The 17,144-nt window shown below is 38.4% G+C and overlaps 1 protein-coding gene across 3 annotated transcripts in view; it reads right to left on the bottom strand.

The window, feature by feature from the left end:
• Positions 1–17,144, bottom strand: part of plpp3 (phospholipid phosphatase 3) — a 67,554-nt gene that overhangs the window by 28,119 nt on the left and 22,291 nt on the right. For 2 of the 3 annotated variants that reach the window (XM_063002163.1, XM_063002164.1), the window contains exons 2-4: positions 8,544–8,698; positions 2,851–3,131; positions 1,360–1,417 (exon numbers count right to left, since the gene is read on the bottom strand). In XM_063002163.1, coding sequence (XP_062858233.1) covers positions 1,360–1,417; positions 2,851–3,131; positions 8,544–8,698 — 494 coding nt within the window. Of the gene's footprint in view, positions 1–1,359; positions 1,418–2,850; positions 3,132–6,219; positions 6,378–8,543; positions 8,699–17,144 lie in introns of all 3 variants that reach the window. The other variant, XM_063002162.1, reaches the window with a different exon arrangement.

Below are 17,144 nucleotides of genomic sequence, written 5' to 3'. Positions count from 1 at the left end.
TCCATAGACTTATTTCCATTGTGGTTCCATTGTTCATTTTTCCTGTTTCTAACACATCAACTTTGAGGATAAAATGTTCACTTGCTGCCTAATATATCCCACCCACTAACAGGTGCCGTGATGAAGAGATAATCAGTGTTATTCACTTTACCTGTCAGTGCTCATAATGTATCTATCAATACTTCAACTTTTCTTTGACTTTATAAATGCTTTGAGACCAGAACAACAGTCAGTGACCTGTTTCCTGCCACTGGACCCACCGTGAACATAAATATGATACAGCGATGGTAAAACAGACAATGAATGAATAAATGAATATATTTTATATAACTCATATACCTGCAATAGGTTTGGCTGAAACACTCTCAATAATAGGAACTTTGGGCTAAATAGTGTATAGAAACAATTCCTGGCAATGCATATTAACTGTTTTCTGAGGCTGTCAGTCACATATTAAAAACAGCTCCCCCCTACAGGTCCTCTGTGGCCACACACATCCCCATACCCTGCCACGCACTGCCCTCTCACACACTTCTACCCAATCTCCCCCAAGAGTGGGAACACACAGCTGGCCACATTCATTACCAAACAGGTTCCACTGCCCCCACCTTTTATCTGCCCTACTTCAATGCTTTTAAAAGCTACAGCTAAGAGGGTGGAAGTTCTGGTGGGGCATCTAGAAGGAAATGCCTGAGTGAGAAGAAAAAAAAAATAAAGGCTGAGGCGAGAAACCATGGCGGACCCATGACCTGAGGCGAGACTTGTAAAGTAGGTTTTATAGAGAAAAACAGGTTTCATCTATAATTTAAAAAAAGGAAGTGGGCGGGTAGAAGTGTGGGTGTGGGAAGCAGTTTTGCTAAATATATTTAATTGATTTTTGGGAGATATCTCAATACACAATGTTGCCATTATTGGCATATTAATCTGCACTTTAATGCTTTGTAGGTTATTAAAGATTCACTACTCAATATGAAGTTGTTCTTTCTTACTAATGTAAATTTGCTGTATAGCATATTAGGTGCCCACTCAAACAGATGTGCCAATGTGCTGCCACAGATGAAGTTGTACCATGGAATATGCTCTAAGACTTACAACTATGCTAATACTGGTAATACTGGTTGCTAATATGGTCAAAGAGCTAACATCTGTAAAAACAAAAGAATAATAGCAAAAAAGTCTGCCTTTGGAGTCTACATCTGAAGTGAATACAAGCAAAAGCTGAGTAAGAATAATAAAAGGAAGTATAAATAAAAATGATTAAGGTGTCTAACTGGGTTCCACAGCTGAAGACCAAATCTTCAATGAGGACAAAACACATTTACAGCAGGAGAGCAGTTGCAAGTGTGCATATGTACTTACCACTAGGTACAGCATGGTAAACATGGAAAATGAAGCATGTCCAGAGAAGAATGACTTCCTGAAAAGATAACAAATAAAGACAATTCATTAAACGCCAAAATGTTAGTGAGTACAAACAATCCAACAATACAATTATATTTGTCCTTTTTGTCACAAGTTTCTAGACGTTTCCATTTATCCTAAGAAACAAGCTAAGTTTATTCATATTGGATTCATTGATAAGACCATCAACCTTAAATGGTGCATAAGTGCAACCTAAAACAAACAATATAATTAATTTTTGCTGTTCAAGAGTTTAAAAACAATGTGCTTTTACACCAGTTTATCTGACATGTGGCATTGCACATGATGATCTTTGGCTTGTGTGCAGCTACTCAGGCATTAAAACCCAATTCATATGGCTTCAATTAAACAGTTTGTCTTCTGATGTTGATGCCAAGGACATACAATTTTATGCCATATGTTCTTTAAGACTTAATTAACATTCCTTTTCTGTAAACTAACATGTTTTAAAGCTGAGTTGTTACTCCTAGACATTTTAACTACATCACAGGCAATAGTTGTACAGTCGTGGCCAAAAGTTTTGAGACTCACACAAACTTTGGTTTTCACAATGTTTGCTGCTTCAGTTTTATAATGGTAATTTGTATTAACTCTACACTGTTATTAAGAGTGATTAGATTATTTAAAAATGTATTGCAAAGTCTCTCCTTGCCATGAAAATTAACTAGCCCTGCCAAAAAACATCCTGCTTACATCATTTCAGTGATCTTCTCGTTAGCTCAGAAGAAAGTGTACTGTCTACTGTGGTGAAAATGAAAGAGTATTGACTGGGGTGGTGCTTAAAACCATTGGCTTCTTTTGTTAACCCTGGTTAACTCCAAAAAAATATGTGCAGTCATCATTGCTTTGGAGCTAAACGGCTTCACAGGCAAGGACATCGCTGTTTCTAAGATTGCACCTAAATCAACCATTTATCCGACCATCAAGAACTTCAAGGAGAGGTTCAATTGCTGTGAAGAAGTGCCTGGACCATCTTTTAAGTGCAACTGCATGCAGAGTGAGGCGAGGGCTTTTGGAGGATGGCCTAGTGTCAAGAAAGGCAGCAAAAAAGCCACTTTTCTTCAAGAAAAACATCAAGGACAGACTGACATTCTGGAGGTAATACAGGGATTGAACTGTAGAGGACTGGGGTGAAGTTACTTTCTTTACAAAAGATCTAAAAACACTGAAGCAGCAAACTTGGTGTAAACCAAAATCTGTCTTAAAACTTTTGGCCACGAGTGTAGAACACAAATCTGACTTAATGTTTTAAGAAGGTTGCATCCTCTGATAATACAGGCAAAGCTTGTCTGTAAAGTCTGAATACGTGACAGCATACTGGTTGCCAAGTAGTGCACCAAAAAGTCTAGTCTAATTTTATATAGTTCAAATATAACACAGTTTATCTGGGGCGGAGTGAAGCAGAATGTAGAGTGCAGAGTGTCTTACCTTGCCTCCTGCACCTTGCTAGGGTCACCCAAACATACGTAGTCAGTGATATATCCAGCGGAGCAGTTGATCTGTGAGTAGTTTGGCTTGCATACGTCCAGAAAGTGCGGCCTCAGTCGGCCCACCGAAACCTTAGCGATGTCCGTGAACGACTGGCTGACGGCGCAGCCGAAGATAAAGACGCCCAACTGCCTATAAAGCGCAGAGATATACGGGTTCCCCACGAAAGAGTGCGAGCCCTGCTTCAGGCAATGGATCCTATAGCACTCGCCAATCACAATCTGTGGGTGTGTGGAAAAAACAAGACATTTATGGATTATTTACGTTGATGTTAGCATGTCGGACAACACAATGCAAGTTTAATTGGTGTTTTAAGGGAAATCATTTCATGCAACATTGAAGGATATGTTTAATTACCATGGACCATAGCATGCCGTATGCATCTTATCACCTATACTTTAACGAGTGCAGTGCAGCTCAGCGTTGTGTACGGAGAGACACACCCTGAGAGCATTCTTTTCTCATCTCTGTGCAGATGCCAATCGTTGTTCATGTGGCCGCTCAGCCTTAGGCGGCAGGCAGAGCTGAGATTCGATATGATGTATTCGAGATCCAGCTCTGGTTGCAGCGTGTGTTTTTACCGCTGTGCCACCTGAGCGGCCGAGGCAAAAGCCACTTCTCTTCAAGAAAAATAGGAAATACAGGGATTGGACTGTAGAGGACTGGGGTAAAGTTATTTCAACAGCAGCAACAGCCCCAGAAAAAACTTTCTTATAAGGTTTTTTGTGTGACATACTAAAAGTTAATGCCAAAAGTTTTGTCCATGGTAATAACAGTACACATAAACATTGGGTTAAAAAAAAGAAATCCCATTTAGTTGTAAACAATCCAAACATTCATAATGGTCAGGTCCTAGACATGCATGATGGGTGTTAGATGTGCATGCAGATTAAAAATAAGTCAATAAAACCCACATATAAAACACAGAGAGAGAGAGAGATGAGTGAAAGGAACAGGAGAACAGGTTTATGACTATGAGCATGACCTGCCTCTCTGTAAGTGGTGACATTTAGTGATGACTTTTATGTGGCATAAAATATAGGGTGATCTTTTTATAAACATAACAGCTGTGGATTAGGAGTTGAGGGTTATATTGGTGACTGAATGATGCCCCGACTGTTACATACGCAACTCTTACAGTCAACCAATTACAGCTTAATTGTTACATCTTTAAATGACTGGCTGTGTCTTTAAGTCTATGTCAGACTCTACTGTGGTGAAGGCCTTATCCCTGAGGCTTAACAAATCTAAGACTGGAGACGGTGCTAATTATGTGCAGCTGTGTGTACAGTGTAAACATATACACACCAATACAGACAGACACACACATACACCCAGATTTAATCACTATGCCCAGATCCATGTCATTGCATGTCTTTCTATGGGACGGCTTATAGTTTGGTGCTACATCTAATAGCCTCGTGCTCATGAGTCACATGTGATCCTGTTTCCGATATGCGATAGATATTAGACGTCTTATTGTTCTTCTAGTCTGGTATAATCTGTCTAAAACATACCCTACATACCCATCCGTGCCAGAACTAGATCCTTTATTTTAGTCTTGGGTTGTCACAGATGCTAAGTTAAATCTTGATTTCTGATAAAGTCCAGTCAGCAGCCTAACAGCTGCAGGACTGTGTATTCTGGTTTAGACCAGATCTAATTTGACAGGTTGTCCTAAATAGGTATTGCATGTGAGAAATGTGATTTACACAGATTAGCTCAGACTGATTTAAATCTGGAACCTAATTGTGGATTTAAGCACTAATGATGCCATACCCATGTAACCAAATGTCTACAAGAGCAGCATTGCCCTTTCTTTACTCTATAAAGCAGAATGATGCGAACTAAGGTCAGGAGCAGTCAACTGTCTTTCAGTTTGGAACGAAATAGTTGTGAATGGCTTTATGTTGTCTTGGAGGGAACTTGTTAGCTCTCATCCTCCCAAACTGGTGGCTGTTGTATCCTGTAGGAGTCATTGCCAATTATTTTGAATTCAATATGTCTTAAACGCTAAATGATTCCTTACTTCGATTCTTTTTTTTTTAATCCTGTGAGAGTCATAGGCAATTATTTTGAATCCAATATGGGAGGTAAAAAAGGAATCATTTGTCTTAAATAGCAAATGATTCCTTATTTCTATCCTTTTTTATCTTGCGGGAGTCTTTGGCAATTATTTTGATTTCAAAATGGGAGGTAAAAAAGGAATCATTTGTCTTAAATAGCAAATGATTCCTTATTTCTATCCTTTTTTATCCTGCGGGAGTCATTGGCAATTATTTTGAATTCAATATGGGAGATAAAAAAGGAATCATTTGTCTTAAATAGCAAATGATTCCTTATTTCCATCCTTTTTTATCCTGCGGGAGTCATTGGCAATTATTTTGAATTCAAAATGGGAGGTAAAAAAGAAATCACTTGTCTTAAGTGGCAAATAATTCCTTATTTTTATCCTGCGGGAGTCAATGGCAATTATTTTGAATTCAAAATGGGAGGTAAAAAAAAAAGAATAAATTGTCTTAAACGGTAAATGATTTCTTACTTTGATCCTTATTTGGTAATCATTGGTAATTATTTTGTATCAAATATGGGGGATAAAAAAGGCAAATGATTCCTTATTTTTATCTTTTTTTTTTTATCCTGCGGGAGTCATCGACAATTATTTTCCTTAAATTATTTTCCTTAATTGGCAAATGATTCTTTATTAAATCCTTTTTTTAATCCTGCTGGAGTTATTGCCAATTATTTTTAATCCAAAATGGGAGATAAAACAGGAATCATTTGCCTTAAATGTCAAATTATTCCTTTTTGTATTGTGCGGGAGTCATTGGCAATTATTTTTAATCCAATATGGGAGATAAAACAGGAATTATTTTCCTTAAATGGCAAATAATTCCTTAGTTTTATCTTTTTTTATTTTTAATTTTTTTTTTTTTTTTACGATTTTCTATCTGTAAAATGTAGTTTCCATTAATTAAACATAAGTAATGTTCCACTTCTGGTGATTCATTTCTCAAATTAAACACCAGTTACAAAAATAAATCAATGCAAGAAAGACCATGAGAAGATGTCTAAAAGCAAGAGACCGCTGACCATGATAAACTCGCACAGATTTGATCCTGTTTTCTCTTTGAATGATGGATATTAGTTTAATGGTTCATGAATGGAGTTGTACGTGATTAGGCAGCTACTTATTTCCATAACATTTCTTCTCTACTAAAATATGGTTAATTAGGGATGAGAATCTATATGTATGGGGGAGGGGGGGTTATGATGATATACTGCATATATTATGAGAGGATCACTTACAGGGAAGATGGCAATAAGAATGCCAGCGAGACAGAGCACGGCATCGCTTATGGTTTCTCCGTTTTTATAGGGGTACTGGATGGACTGGTCACTGCAGTAAAACCCGCGGCTGTACGGCTCGATCATGCTAGTTTCAATTAACAGCAAGGGCAGGCCAGCTACAGCGAGACACAGAAAGAGAGGGAGAGAGAGAGAGATGCCTCAGGTCAGTCACAGAGACAAACAGAAAGACAAACGCACAGAGGGCAAGGTGGCACAGCACAGCACGCACGGCAGCCAAGGATCATGGGATACGCCAGGAAAGGTGGAGAGCGTCTGGCATGGAAGGTGGCCTTCAAAAGAGCTAGACACTATCCTAGATTAAACCCTGTGTGGAAATGATTTTTCCTGTTACCTTGAGTGGACCTGGTGACTCAGTGAACTATTCTTTAAAAGGGCATATACTGTATATAGCCCTTTAAAATATAGCATTTTTTTTTCTATATACAGTATACAGTGTATCACAAAAGTGAGTACACCCCTCACATTTCTGCAGATATTGAAGTATATCTTTTCATGGGACAACACTGACTAAATGACACTTTGACACAATGAAAAGTAGTCTGTGTGCAGCTTATATAACAGTGTAAATGTATTCTTCCCTCAAAATAACCCAATATACAGCCATTAATGTCTAAACCACCGGCAACAAAAGTGAGTACACCCCTTAGTGAAAGTTCCTGAAGTGTCAATATTTTGTGTGGCCACCATTATTTCCCAGAACTGCCTTAACTCTCCTGGGCATGGAGTTTACCAGAGCTTCACAGGTTGCCACTGGAATGCTTTTCCACTCCTCCATGACGACATCACGGAGCTGGCGGATATTCGAGACTTTGCGCTCCTCCACCTTCCGCTTGAGGATGCCCCAAAGATGTTCTATTGGGTTTAGGTCTGGAGACATGCTTGGCCAGTCCATCACCTTTACCCTCAGCCTCTTCAATAAAGCAGTGGTCGTCTTAGAGGTGTGTTTGGGGTCATTATCATGCTGGAACACTGCCCTGCGACCCAGTTTCCGGAGTGAGGGGATCATGCTCTGCTTCAGTATTTCACAGTACATATTGGAGTTTATGTGTCCGTCAATGAAATGTAACTCCCCAACACCTGCTGCACTCATGCAGCCCCAGACCATGGCATTCCCACCACCATGCTTGACTGTAGGCATGACACACTTATCTTTGTACTCCTCACCTGATTGCCGCCACACATGCTTGAGACCATCTGAACCAAACAAATTAATCTTGGTCTCATCAGACCATAGGACATGGTTCCAGTAATCCATGTCCTTTGTTGACATGTCTTCAGCAAACTGTTTGCGGGCTTTCTTGTGTAGAGACTTCAGAAGAGGCTTCCTTCTGGGGTGACAGCCATGCAGACCAATTTGATGTAGTGTGCGGCGTATGGTCTGAGCACTGACAGGCTGACCCCCCACCTTTTCAATCTCTGCAGCAATGCTGACAGCACTCCTGCGCCTATCTTTCAAAGACAGCAGTTGGATGTGACGCTGAGCACGTGCACTCAGCTTCTTTGGACGACCAACGCGAGGTCTATTCTGAGTGGACCCTGCTCTTTTAAAACGCTGGATGATCTTGGCCACTGTGCTGCAGCTCAGTTTCAGGGTGTTGGCAATCTTCTTGTAGCCTTGGCCATCTTCATGTAGCGCAACAATTCGTCTTTTAAGATCCTCAGAGAGTTCTTTGCCATGAGGTGCCATGTTGGAACTTTCAGTGACCAGTATGAGAGAGTGTGAGAGCTGTACTACTAAATTGAACACACCTGCTCCCTATGCACACCTGAGACCTAGTAACACTAACAAATCACTTGACATTTTGGAGGGAAAATGACAAGCAGTGCTCAATTTGGACATTTAGGCGTGTAGTCTCTTAGGGGTGTACTCACTTTTGTTGCCGGTGGTTTAGACATTAATGGCTGTATATTGAGTTATTTTGAGGGAAGAATAAATTTACACTGTTATATAAGCTGCACACAGACTACTTTTCATTGTGTCAAAGTGTCATTTTGTCAGTGTTGTCCCATGAAAAGATATACTTAAATATCTGCAGAAATGTGAGGGGTGTACTCACTTTTGTGATACACTGTATATATATATATATATATATATACATATATATATATATATATATATATATATATATATATATATATATATAAATTATGTAATTATATATTTGTATAACACATTTTTAAAGGCCTAGACCTTCCATGCCATTCCAAAGCTTGCCTGGCACCATGCCCCCAGTCAGATGCCCCCGGATTGGGGCACTTACGCTGGCGAGGGGCAGGAGGATGCCCACAGCCATCAGCACAGAAGAGGGCACAGTGCTGCTCTTATAGGAGTAGCGGATGCTGTCGTCTGAGCAGAAGAAGCTTCGCTGGTATGGATGTACCGTAGACTTGTGCAGCACCATGGAGGGCAGCATGACTGTGCAGAACACACACAAACACACGCCACGCCGGGCATGTCATCACACACACTTACCTGAGCCTTCACGACTGTTGTAATCAAAGAATTCTTATACATAGTATTTAGACAGACTAGTAAACCTACATTTCAAAGTGTCTACTAGCATTATATTTAACTAAACTTCAATAAACACATGATGTATGCCTAAACTTAGTGAAAACATTTTATTGTAGGCTAGTGCTTATTCTGTTTACCTGCTAAAAGAAAAGGCTTGATTAGGAGCAGGACAATAGTAGCAGTAGCACTTATCAGCCAATATTGTCAAGGTACATTGTGTTAATGCAGCATTAAGCCTTGAACAATGCAGTCCAGCAGCATTAGGCACAAGCCTTTAGAAAACACTGACCTTTAGAGAGCGCTTTAGTAAACATTTGTTGTACTTACCCAATGTATGATGTTTAATTTCAATATAATCATGTAATGATGCAAAAAAATTAATGTTTGATAATGTCAAGATATCTCTGCAGATAGGGACTGATTTCAGTCCTATTAACAGTAGTTTTAATGTAATGCTTAGTACCAGGTATTAGAGATTAATTAATTAATTATTAAGTCTTAAGTAACTATTTGATGGGTCAGAAGCCTATCCTGAAAACACTTGGCGCAAGGCAGCAATGCAACGTGTACAGGGGACATTTCTGAGTAATTAATCCAGCCTTCAGTTTTTTGGAGGGGAGTGAAAGGTGATCTGAGTTCCCGTAAAATGGTGCCAAATCAAAAAGAGACAGTAACTAAGAAATGCAAAAATAAATACATCAATAAAATCACAGTTTAAACAATGTTTTTTGGACGAAAGTATAGGGACACTCATTTTTAATTTCTTGTGTTTCAGAGAACAATTCCTAACAGGTGTAATAAATTAATCATAGACAGGAAATTACATGTTTCCAGCTTTGCAGCAACAGTTTAGGCATGGTCCATTCCTGTGCACAAAGCAAGGTCCAGTGGTCTGCACAGAACCCTGACATCGGCCCCACTGACCAGCTTTGGAATGAACTGGAACATCAATTGAGGCTTTCTTGACCACCATCGGTGTCTCGCCATATAAATACTCTTTAGACTGAATAAGCACAAATTCCCACTGACATACTTCAAATACTTATAAGAAGCTCTCTCAGAAAAGTGACTACTGTTCTAGCTGAAAAGATCACATAGAGGTAAATCAATTTTAATATTGTTAGTACTGTTGAAATGGGATGTCCAACAAGCTCATAGTCAGGTGTCCAACTACTTGGGTTGTTTTTTAAGAGTTTTGATTCTTGACAAGCATTGTTATCTTTAGGGATGTCCCGATCCGATCTCAAAGATCGGGATCGGGGCCGATCAAGGCATTTTTTAATTGATCGGTATCGGCTTTACTAAACCCGATCGTAATCCCGATCTTTTGTGTTACGTCAGCATGTCCGCTGTGTGGAAATACTTTAAATTGAAAAGTAAAACAAGTCCAACAGTGAAGTGTAACGTCTGCAGTGTGAGCGTTTCACGAGGCGGTGGGAGCAGAGCTGCGTTCATGTGTGAGAGTGTGTGTGAGTTAAGGATCACACCGGTTTACAAAACAACGTAGTGATGCACTCGTTTAATAAAGAAATAAATGCACAGTATATTCACATATTGTCGGGAGCAGAACACTTTATTAACTTCTGTTACGGTACCGAATAGCCGACAGTTGAGTCAAGCACGCTATTTCATGTTCTATGGAAGGCCTAAAGGGTCAAAACACACTCACTTCGTGTACAAACGTCCATCAAACCATTGTCACAATAGAAGCACTTTAAAAACTGGCTTTCCTTCATAACAAAAGAGCCTTTCCATTTTATTTTGGTATTCAGGTTTTACTGTAATGCTTTTAAGTAACTTTTTTTCTTATATTCAAGTTAAGCTGCTACACAGATTTCTGTTCATTTTTAGTGTATCACTGCATTAAACATTTTTTTTCTTTGAATGTAAAGTTTAAAGTAAAACTGTAATTATCTCACTCATTTTGATTGATTTTGTAAAAATACAAAAACATTAAGCAATAGCTTGGATGCAGCATTTTTCCCTACAGCACTGCAGAGCTATTTAGTTGTTAAACATGTACAGTGGATTAATGTGAATAACTGTAATGTACTTGAAGTGCGCACTGTGTGAACAGTATTATCTAGTTCTTATCTAGACAATATCTAGAAAATACAAGTATCGGTTTGAGAATCGGTATCGGATCGGGATCAAAATTAATAATCGGGATCGGAATCGGGAACAAAAAAACGTGATCGGGACATCCCTAGTTATCTTGGTACACCCCTAACAGGTTTGGCCTTGTTAATGAGCCTGTTCAAGATTTCATTATTGGGACGCAGCTATGTAGGGGGAATTTGGATTCAGGACAACATAAAAAGCCACAAAGGATGAAAGACAAAAACAATTCAGATATTGATCTTTGGTGGAGTTACACTTGACATAAATGGTATCATTTTATCATATAATTAACATTTAAAAATAAGACACCCAAACAGCCAGTTGCTTAATTTGTGGATGAGATGTACTCTGAAGAAGCAAAAGCCAAGACAAACTTTTATATATAAACATATAAAAATATCCAAACACCAGAGATGTTCACCATATCAGCACAACAGATTACCCCAGACTGGAGGGTAAGCTTTATGAAACCAGAGTTCTGACCCAACTTTATTACTTGAAGAAAAAAAAGAGATGCCAACGTGGGACTGAAAAGCCATACATGGCAAACTTGTTAAAACGTCACGTGTCCCGCAAACCACGTCAGCTATCACTAAGCAGCCGGCAGGAAAAATAAATCGGGATATTTCGATTAAAGCAAAGCAAACGTTACGGACGTAATATTGTGATGGGAGCTCTTGTGCATGCTTTCATGAGGGGTTGTAAATTGTCTGAACAGCAAGAAAAACAAAGCTGGAACAGTTTTAAAGGGGCGAGAAATACTGGTCTGATCTCATTTTTGTAAGGTTAAGGGCTTGTGACACATCAGTAACTGAAAGCTAACGTTCACTTAGTAGTCCTTACAAATGTTCTTTAAACTTGAAATTGCTCTTGGGAGTCTTTTGAATGTGTTTTTTAAGCAAGATGAAGGCATTTTGGTCCGGCCTGACTTTAAAAAGACACCCAAACATCATTAGAAGAAGTATGCCCTTATTTGTCATATGAGGGATCTTCAAAAAGTTTCCTCACTTTAATATTTTGGTTGGAAACGGTGAGGGCGGGAGGAGGAGTAATTGGTCGTGTCTGAGAGACTGAGAGAGAGCTTATAGTCCAGATTTAGCACCATCTGATTTTCACCTTATTGGACGCTCAAAGAAGCTTTAGGGGAAGAAGATTTTCATGTGATGCATCAGTGGCTGCACGCTCAATCAAAACCATTTTTTTGCTGATGGCATTATAAAGGTACGACGCTGGAAAAAATGCATCAAAAGGTAAATATGTAGAAAAGTCATTTGTTTTTGAAATTCTTAATAAATGGTTAAAAAAAGTGCGAAAATTTTTCGAAGAACCCTCGTATATACATATACAGGGGTACAGTACAATTACACTATTTTTCCGCATATTCCAGCTTGTTTGGAGGCTGGGGTTAGGGCACAGGGTCAGCCATTGTACGGCGCTCTGGAGCAGACGGGGTTAAGAACCTTGCTCAAGGGTCCAACAGTGGCTTCATAGCAGAGACTGGATTTTAACCGACAATCTTCTGATTAATAGCCCAAAGCTCTACCCACTAGGCTACTACTGTCCATTAAACCTGATCCAAACCACAATCCTGTATTCAATATATTCTGTACCATGACTTCCCCCCAAACCTGGCTGAAGCTTTGTCCTTGTCTGCAAGATAGAACTCCACCTGCATAAACAAAGTATGTGTTTGTAAATGCTGCGGTGAGGAAGCACAGTCAGAGGCGAGATGAAGCCTTGATGAGGGTTACTTAGTTCAGAGACATGGATGTAGTCCATATGAATAAGTTGTTGGCTGTGAAAAAAGCATGAATAGGCACATCCCAAGCTTGTTTAAATTCGTCCCACATTTTTTATTATATCCCCTTAGAGAAGAAAGGAAGAAAAAAATAGTCCTCTTATCATTCAGGACTAGTGATTCTAAGGTTAATAATATACACCAAATAAAAACAGAGCTGCAAGCATCGGATGCTCCTTCGTTATTCAGTCAGATTACCACTTCGAATTAAGGCACCTTAGTAGGCAGCATTTTAAAGTATCTAAGAATTGAGACAGCCTTCTTCATGGGAGTGTGCATAAGATGACATAAAATGCCGTCTATGTAGAGAGCTCACTAAATTTTCAGACAGACCCATATGCTTTTATAAAACAAACTAACACCCCCCTCCCCTGATGTGGATTTCAGACTAGGGCTGGCTCGATACCACTTTTTAATGTCCGATACGATGACGATGCCGATACCGATACCAATCCGATACAGTCATTTCTCCTCTCAAACAACTAAGCAGTAATAATACATGTCTCAATGCACCATGGTTAAACTAGCTATCTAAATAACAATGCTCAGACTGTGAAACAAATATTCTAAAGGAATAAATACAGAACCTACAACATCACACTTCTGCAAAACTGCTGTTTTTATTCATGACACATCTCGCTTTTACGACGTGTCGTCCAAAGTTTCTACAATTGGAAGATGTGGATGTCAATCAAACGCGATGGACCAATTAGAATTGAGTCCGTTAAGAGTTCTGTCACGTTTTAAGATTATTAAACCCTGCTGGATTTTGAAGAGGACGTCTGTGGCTAAACAGGAAATGGTGTAGTTTGTTTCATTTCATAACACTAATGGATTAATCATTGAGGATGTGAGATATCTCCAAGACGGGACAGTACAGGTTTTCTTTATCTCAGTGAGCAATTTATCATTTAAAAACAGTGTTTTTAGATGTGGCAGTAGTAGATGATTTTTTTAAATGCTAAAAGTGTAAGTAGATTAGTGTTTCAATTTCTGAATGGCTGTTGCAAGATGCACCTTGTTACGGCAGTTGCCGAGTGAGCTGGTAATAAACGTTGGAACGTATCTTTGTGTGTTATTTGCTTTACACACAAACAATGGCCTTATTTACATTAAGTGTTATTTACATTAAGCAACAGTATCGGATTACATGTTTTTTTCTCCTTTCGATATCTGATCCAGTGAGTATCGGATCGGTGCCAGCCCTATTTCAGACCTGTGGGGAAACACTGCACAGGGTGCAAAGGTGCATTCCGATGTTTTTCACTGTCGTTCTCTTCTCAGATTCAAAGACCAAGCAGAATACTTGGTGGTCAGAGAAGTTCCACCACGCATCGACCTATCAGACCTGTCAAACTATTAAGTTACAATTAAAAATTAAAAGAGAGAGTTCATTTGTTAAAAGCCTGACACAAAAGGAATCAAAAGAGCGCTCTATGAGAAAGCAGATCACAGTTTTAGTGTATGTGGGAACTACACTGACCTCTCACTGGGCCTTCAAAACAAGACCCGCAGCAGCATGGGAGAATACAGAGTGTCCATCAACCACAAAGCCTAAATAAGCCTGAAAAGAGTGTATGAGTGAGTGTGTGTGTGTGTTTGAATGTGCACATGCCACTTCACCAAGTGTTGATGAAAGGCCCTCTGTATGTCCCCGTTGGGCCAGCCTCGCTATGCCAGCCTGGCATTGTCCTACTGTTCATGCCATCACCATGAGAGCAGAGAGGTATGTGAACATCCTGCCCATGCCATTCCCCACTTTGTATTTTTTCCTCTCTCTTTCGGGACACACTTAAATTGCAGGACATGAGCTAAAAGCAGTTGTGCGTGGTAAATTAATGAAGGGTAAATGAGAGATTCGCAGCAGATGTCATGAATAAACAGGCTCACACTTGTCCTGTGGCATAGTTGCCACTAATACAGAAAAATTGAGAGCACTGGTTTTACATTTTGACAATGCTAGTGCTGTACTAGACCAGACTGCAGCTTCAGTCTCAATTGGAATTAAGAACCAGCTGTCGGAAATGAACTTAAATGACATTTTTAACCAACAGCATTAATCAAACAATAACTTCTTTGTTGGATATTTATTCATTGTCTGTTTAACCACCGCTTTATCCCATTTAGGGTCACTGTGGGTCTGATTCACTGGGCGAAAAAGCAGGAAACACCCCGGACAGGTCGCCAGTTCATCACAGGGCAAACACACATACGCACACTTTTAAACAGAAAGGACCCAGACTGTTTCACCTGGGAACCAAACCCAGGACCTTTTTTCTATGGTATTTTACTATTTTTGGGCTCTTTCGGCCAACTGAATTAATATTTTAAATTGCTACGAGTATCTTACCTAATTTTCAGGTTCTCATTCTACCAGTCAATTTAAAAATCAAGGCAACACTTACAAACTGCCTTACTGATAGCAACACCCATGATCTTATGTTTTAACTACACTGTGTAAAGTCCTCATATTTAAACATTTCTTTATCACTCATATACAAGGTTAAATGCATGAAACTCTATTGAACTATGAACTATATTAATAACTTTATTTAAATGCCTGTTAACACCAAGTACCATTTTTATTAAGTGTTTTATTGTTATTTTAAAGCAAAGTACTATTCAAACATTATTTTTATTATTTTTATATTATTGTTAATTAACGGCAAAGTACAATTCAAACATATATTATTATTATTATTACTATTATTTAGTGTTTTGTTGTTATTTTATAGCAAAGTACTATTCAAGCATATCATTATTATTATTTTATTGTATTGTAATTTCATTGCAAAGTATTATTCAAACATTTTATTTTTATTATTTTATTGTTATTTTACTGCAGAGTACAATTCAAGCATATTATTGTTATTATTATTGTTATTATTTTATTGTAATTTCATTGCAAAGTACTATTCAAACATTTTATTATTATTATTTTATTGTTATTTTGTTGTTATTTTACTGCACAGTACAAGTCAAACATTTTATTATTATTATTTTATTGTTATTTTACGGCAAAGTACAATTCAAGCATATTATTATTATTATTATTATTATTATTATTATATTGTAACTTTATTGCAAAGTACTATTCAAACATTTTATTATGATTATCATTATTTTGTTATTTTACTGCACAGTACAATTCAAACATTTTATTATTATTATTATTATTATTTTATTGTTATTTTACTGCACAGTACAATTCAAACATTTTATTACTATTATTATTATTACTATTATCATTATTATTATTATACATACCTGGCTATTCTCCTTCTTATGCTTATTATTATTATGACAGCAGAGCAATGACAATAATGTTGAATCTATCTGTCTGTCTGTCTGTCTATTTATCTAAACATTTTATTTTAAAAACTAGTGTATATGTTTTTCTGTACATACATACATCTACATCCCTGCATTCTTCCTACAAAAAGTACAAACCTAAAACACATGTATGTGCTGTCTGTGCTAAAATCTGGCATTAAAAGATGAGTCCAACATCAGTGACTGACCTCAGTAATGCTATTTTGTGTAAATAAGCACAAATTCCCAAAAGCCCACCCCAAAATCTTGTGTAAAACGATCCCAGAGAAGTGGGGGTGGTTAAATCCACAACAGGTAAAGCTGCAACATATGTATGTATGCCCAAGGTCTAAAAAGCTTATGGTGATGTGTTCACATATGTTTGGCCATACATTGTGTTTAACTGACAGCTGATGACATGCGAGTACAACATTACAAATATCACAAGCTTTTTGGCAGTGTGTTGTTTTAACTAACCATCAGGTCGAGTGCTTTGTGAAAGGCGAGAGCAATTTCCCAGGAATTCTAGTATTTTCTTGGCATAAACAGTTCACTTATCAGTGAGCTGCCTCAAACAGATCATTTAGCTAAAGCCTAATGAAAAGCAACTGGAGTCAAAATGCTCTGAAGTTTCATCTTGGGGTTTCCAAACTAACACATGTACCACACACACATACAACAACAATTAGAAGTGGGTGGCAAAGCACAGCGTCGCGAAGGAAATTTCCTATTTTGGTTATCAGATGTGTGCACGCTGCGTCCGTTAACGAAAACAAAGAATAAGCGAGGGCAGTCATTATGGTCTGCGCAAAACTCCGGATAGCATGGCACAGATACCAAAATGGCATTTTGAGGTGATGTAAAAAACAGCTGGAATGCCTTTTTTTGTCATATATACATAACATATACAATTCTTTTTCAGCATAGCAGCTTCATTGGAAACTGGGGTCAAAACGCAGTGTCAACCATTGCACGGCGCCTTGCTCGAGGGCTGCAGGGCAAAGCTGGAATTTAAACCTACAACCTTCGAGTTGGTAACCCACTGTTCTACTTACAGTTAGGACCAAATACAATGCAAGCAAGTGAGTGTTAAGGGTCTAGCTCAAGGGCCCAACT

The sequence above is a fragment of the Trichomycterus rosablanca genome, chromosome 9, assembly GCF_030014385.1.
Source record: "Trichomycterus rosablanca isolate fTriRos1 chromosome 9, fTriRos1.hap1, whole genome shotgun sequence".
NCBI lineage: Eukaryota > Metazoa > Chordata > Actinopteri > Siluriformes > Trichomycteridae > Trichomycterus > Trichomycterus rosablanca.
The sequence above is the reverse complement of the archived record's forward strand: the minus strand, read 5'-3'. Positions and strand labels throughout refer to the sequence as shown.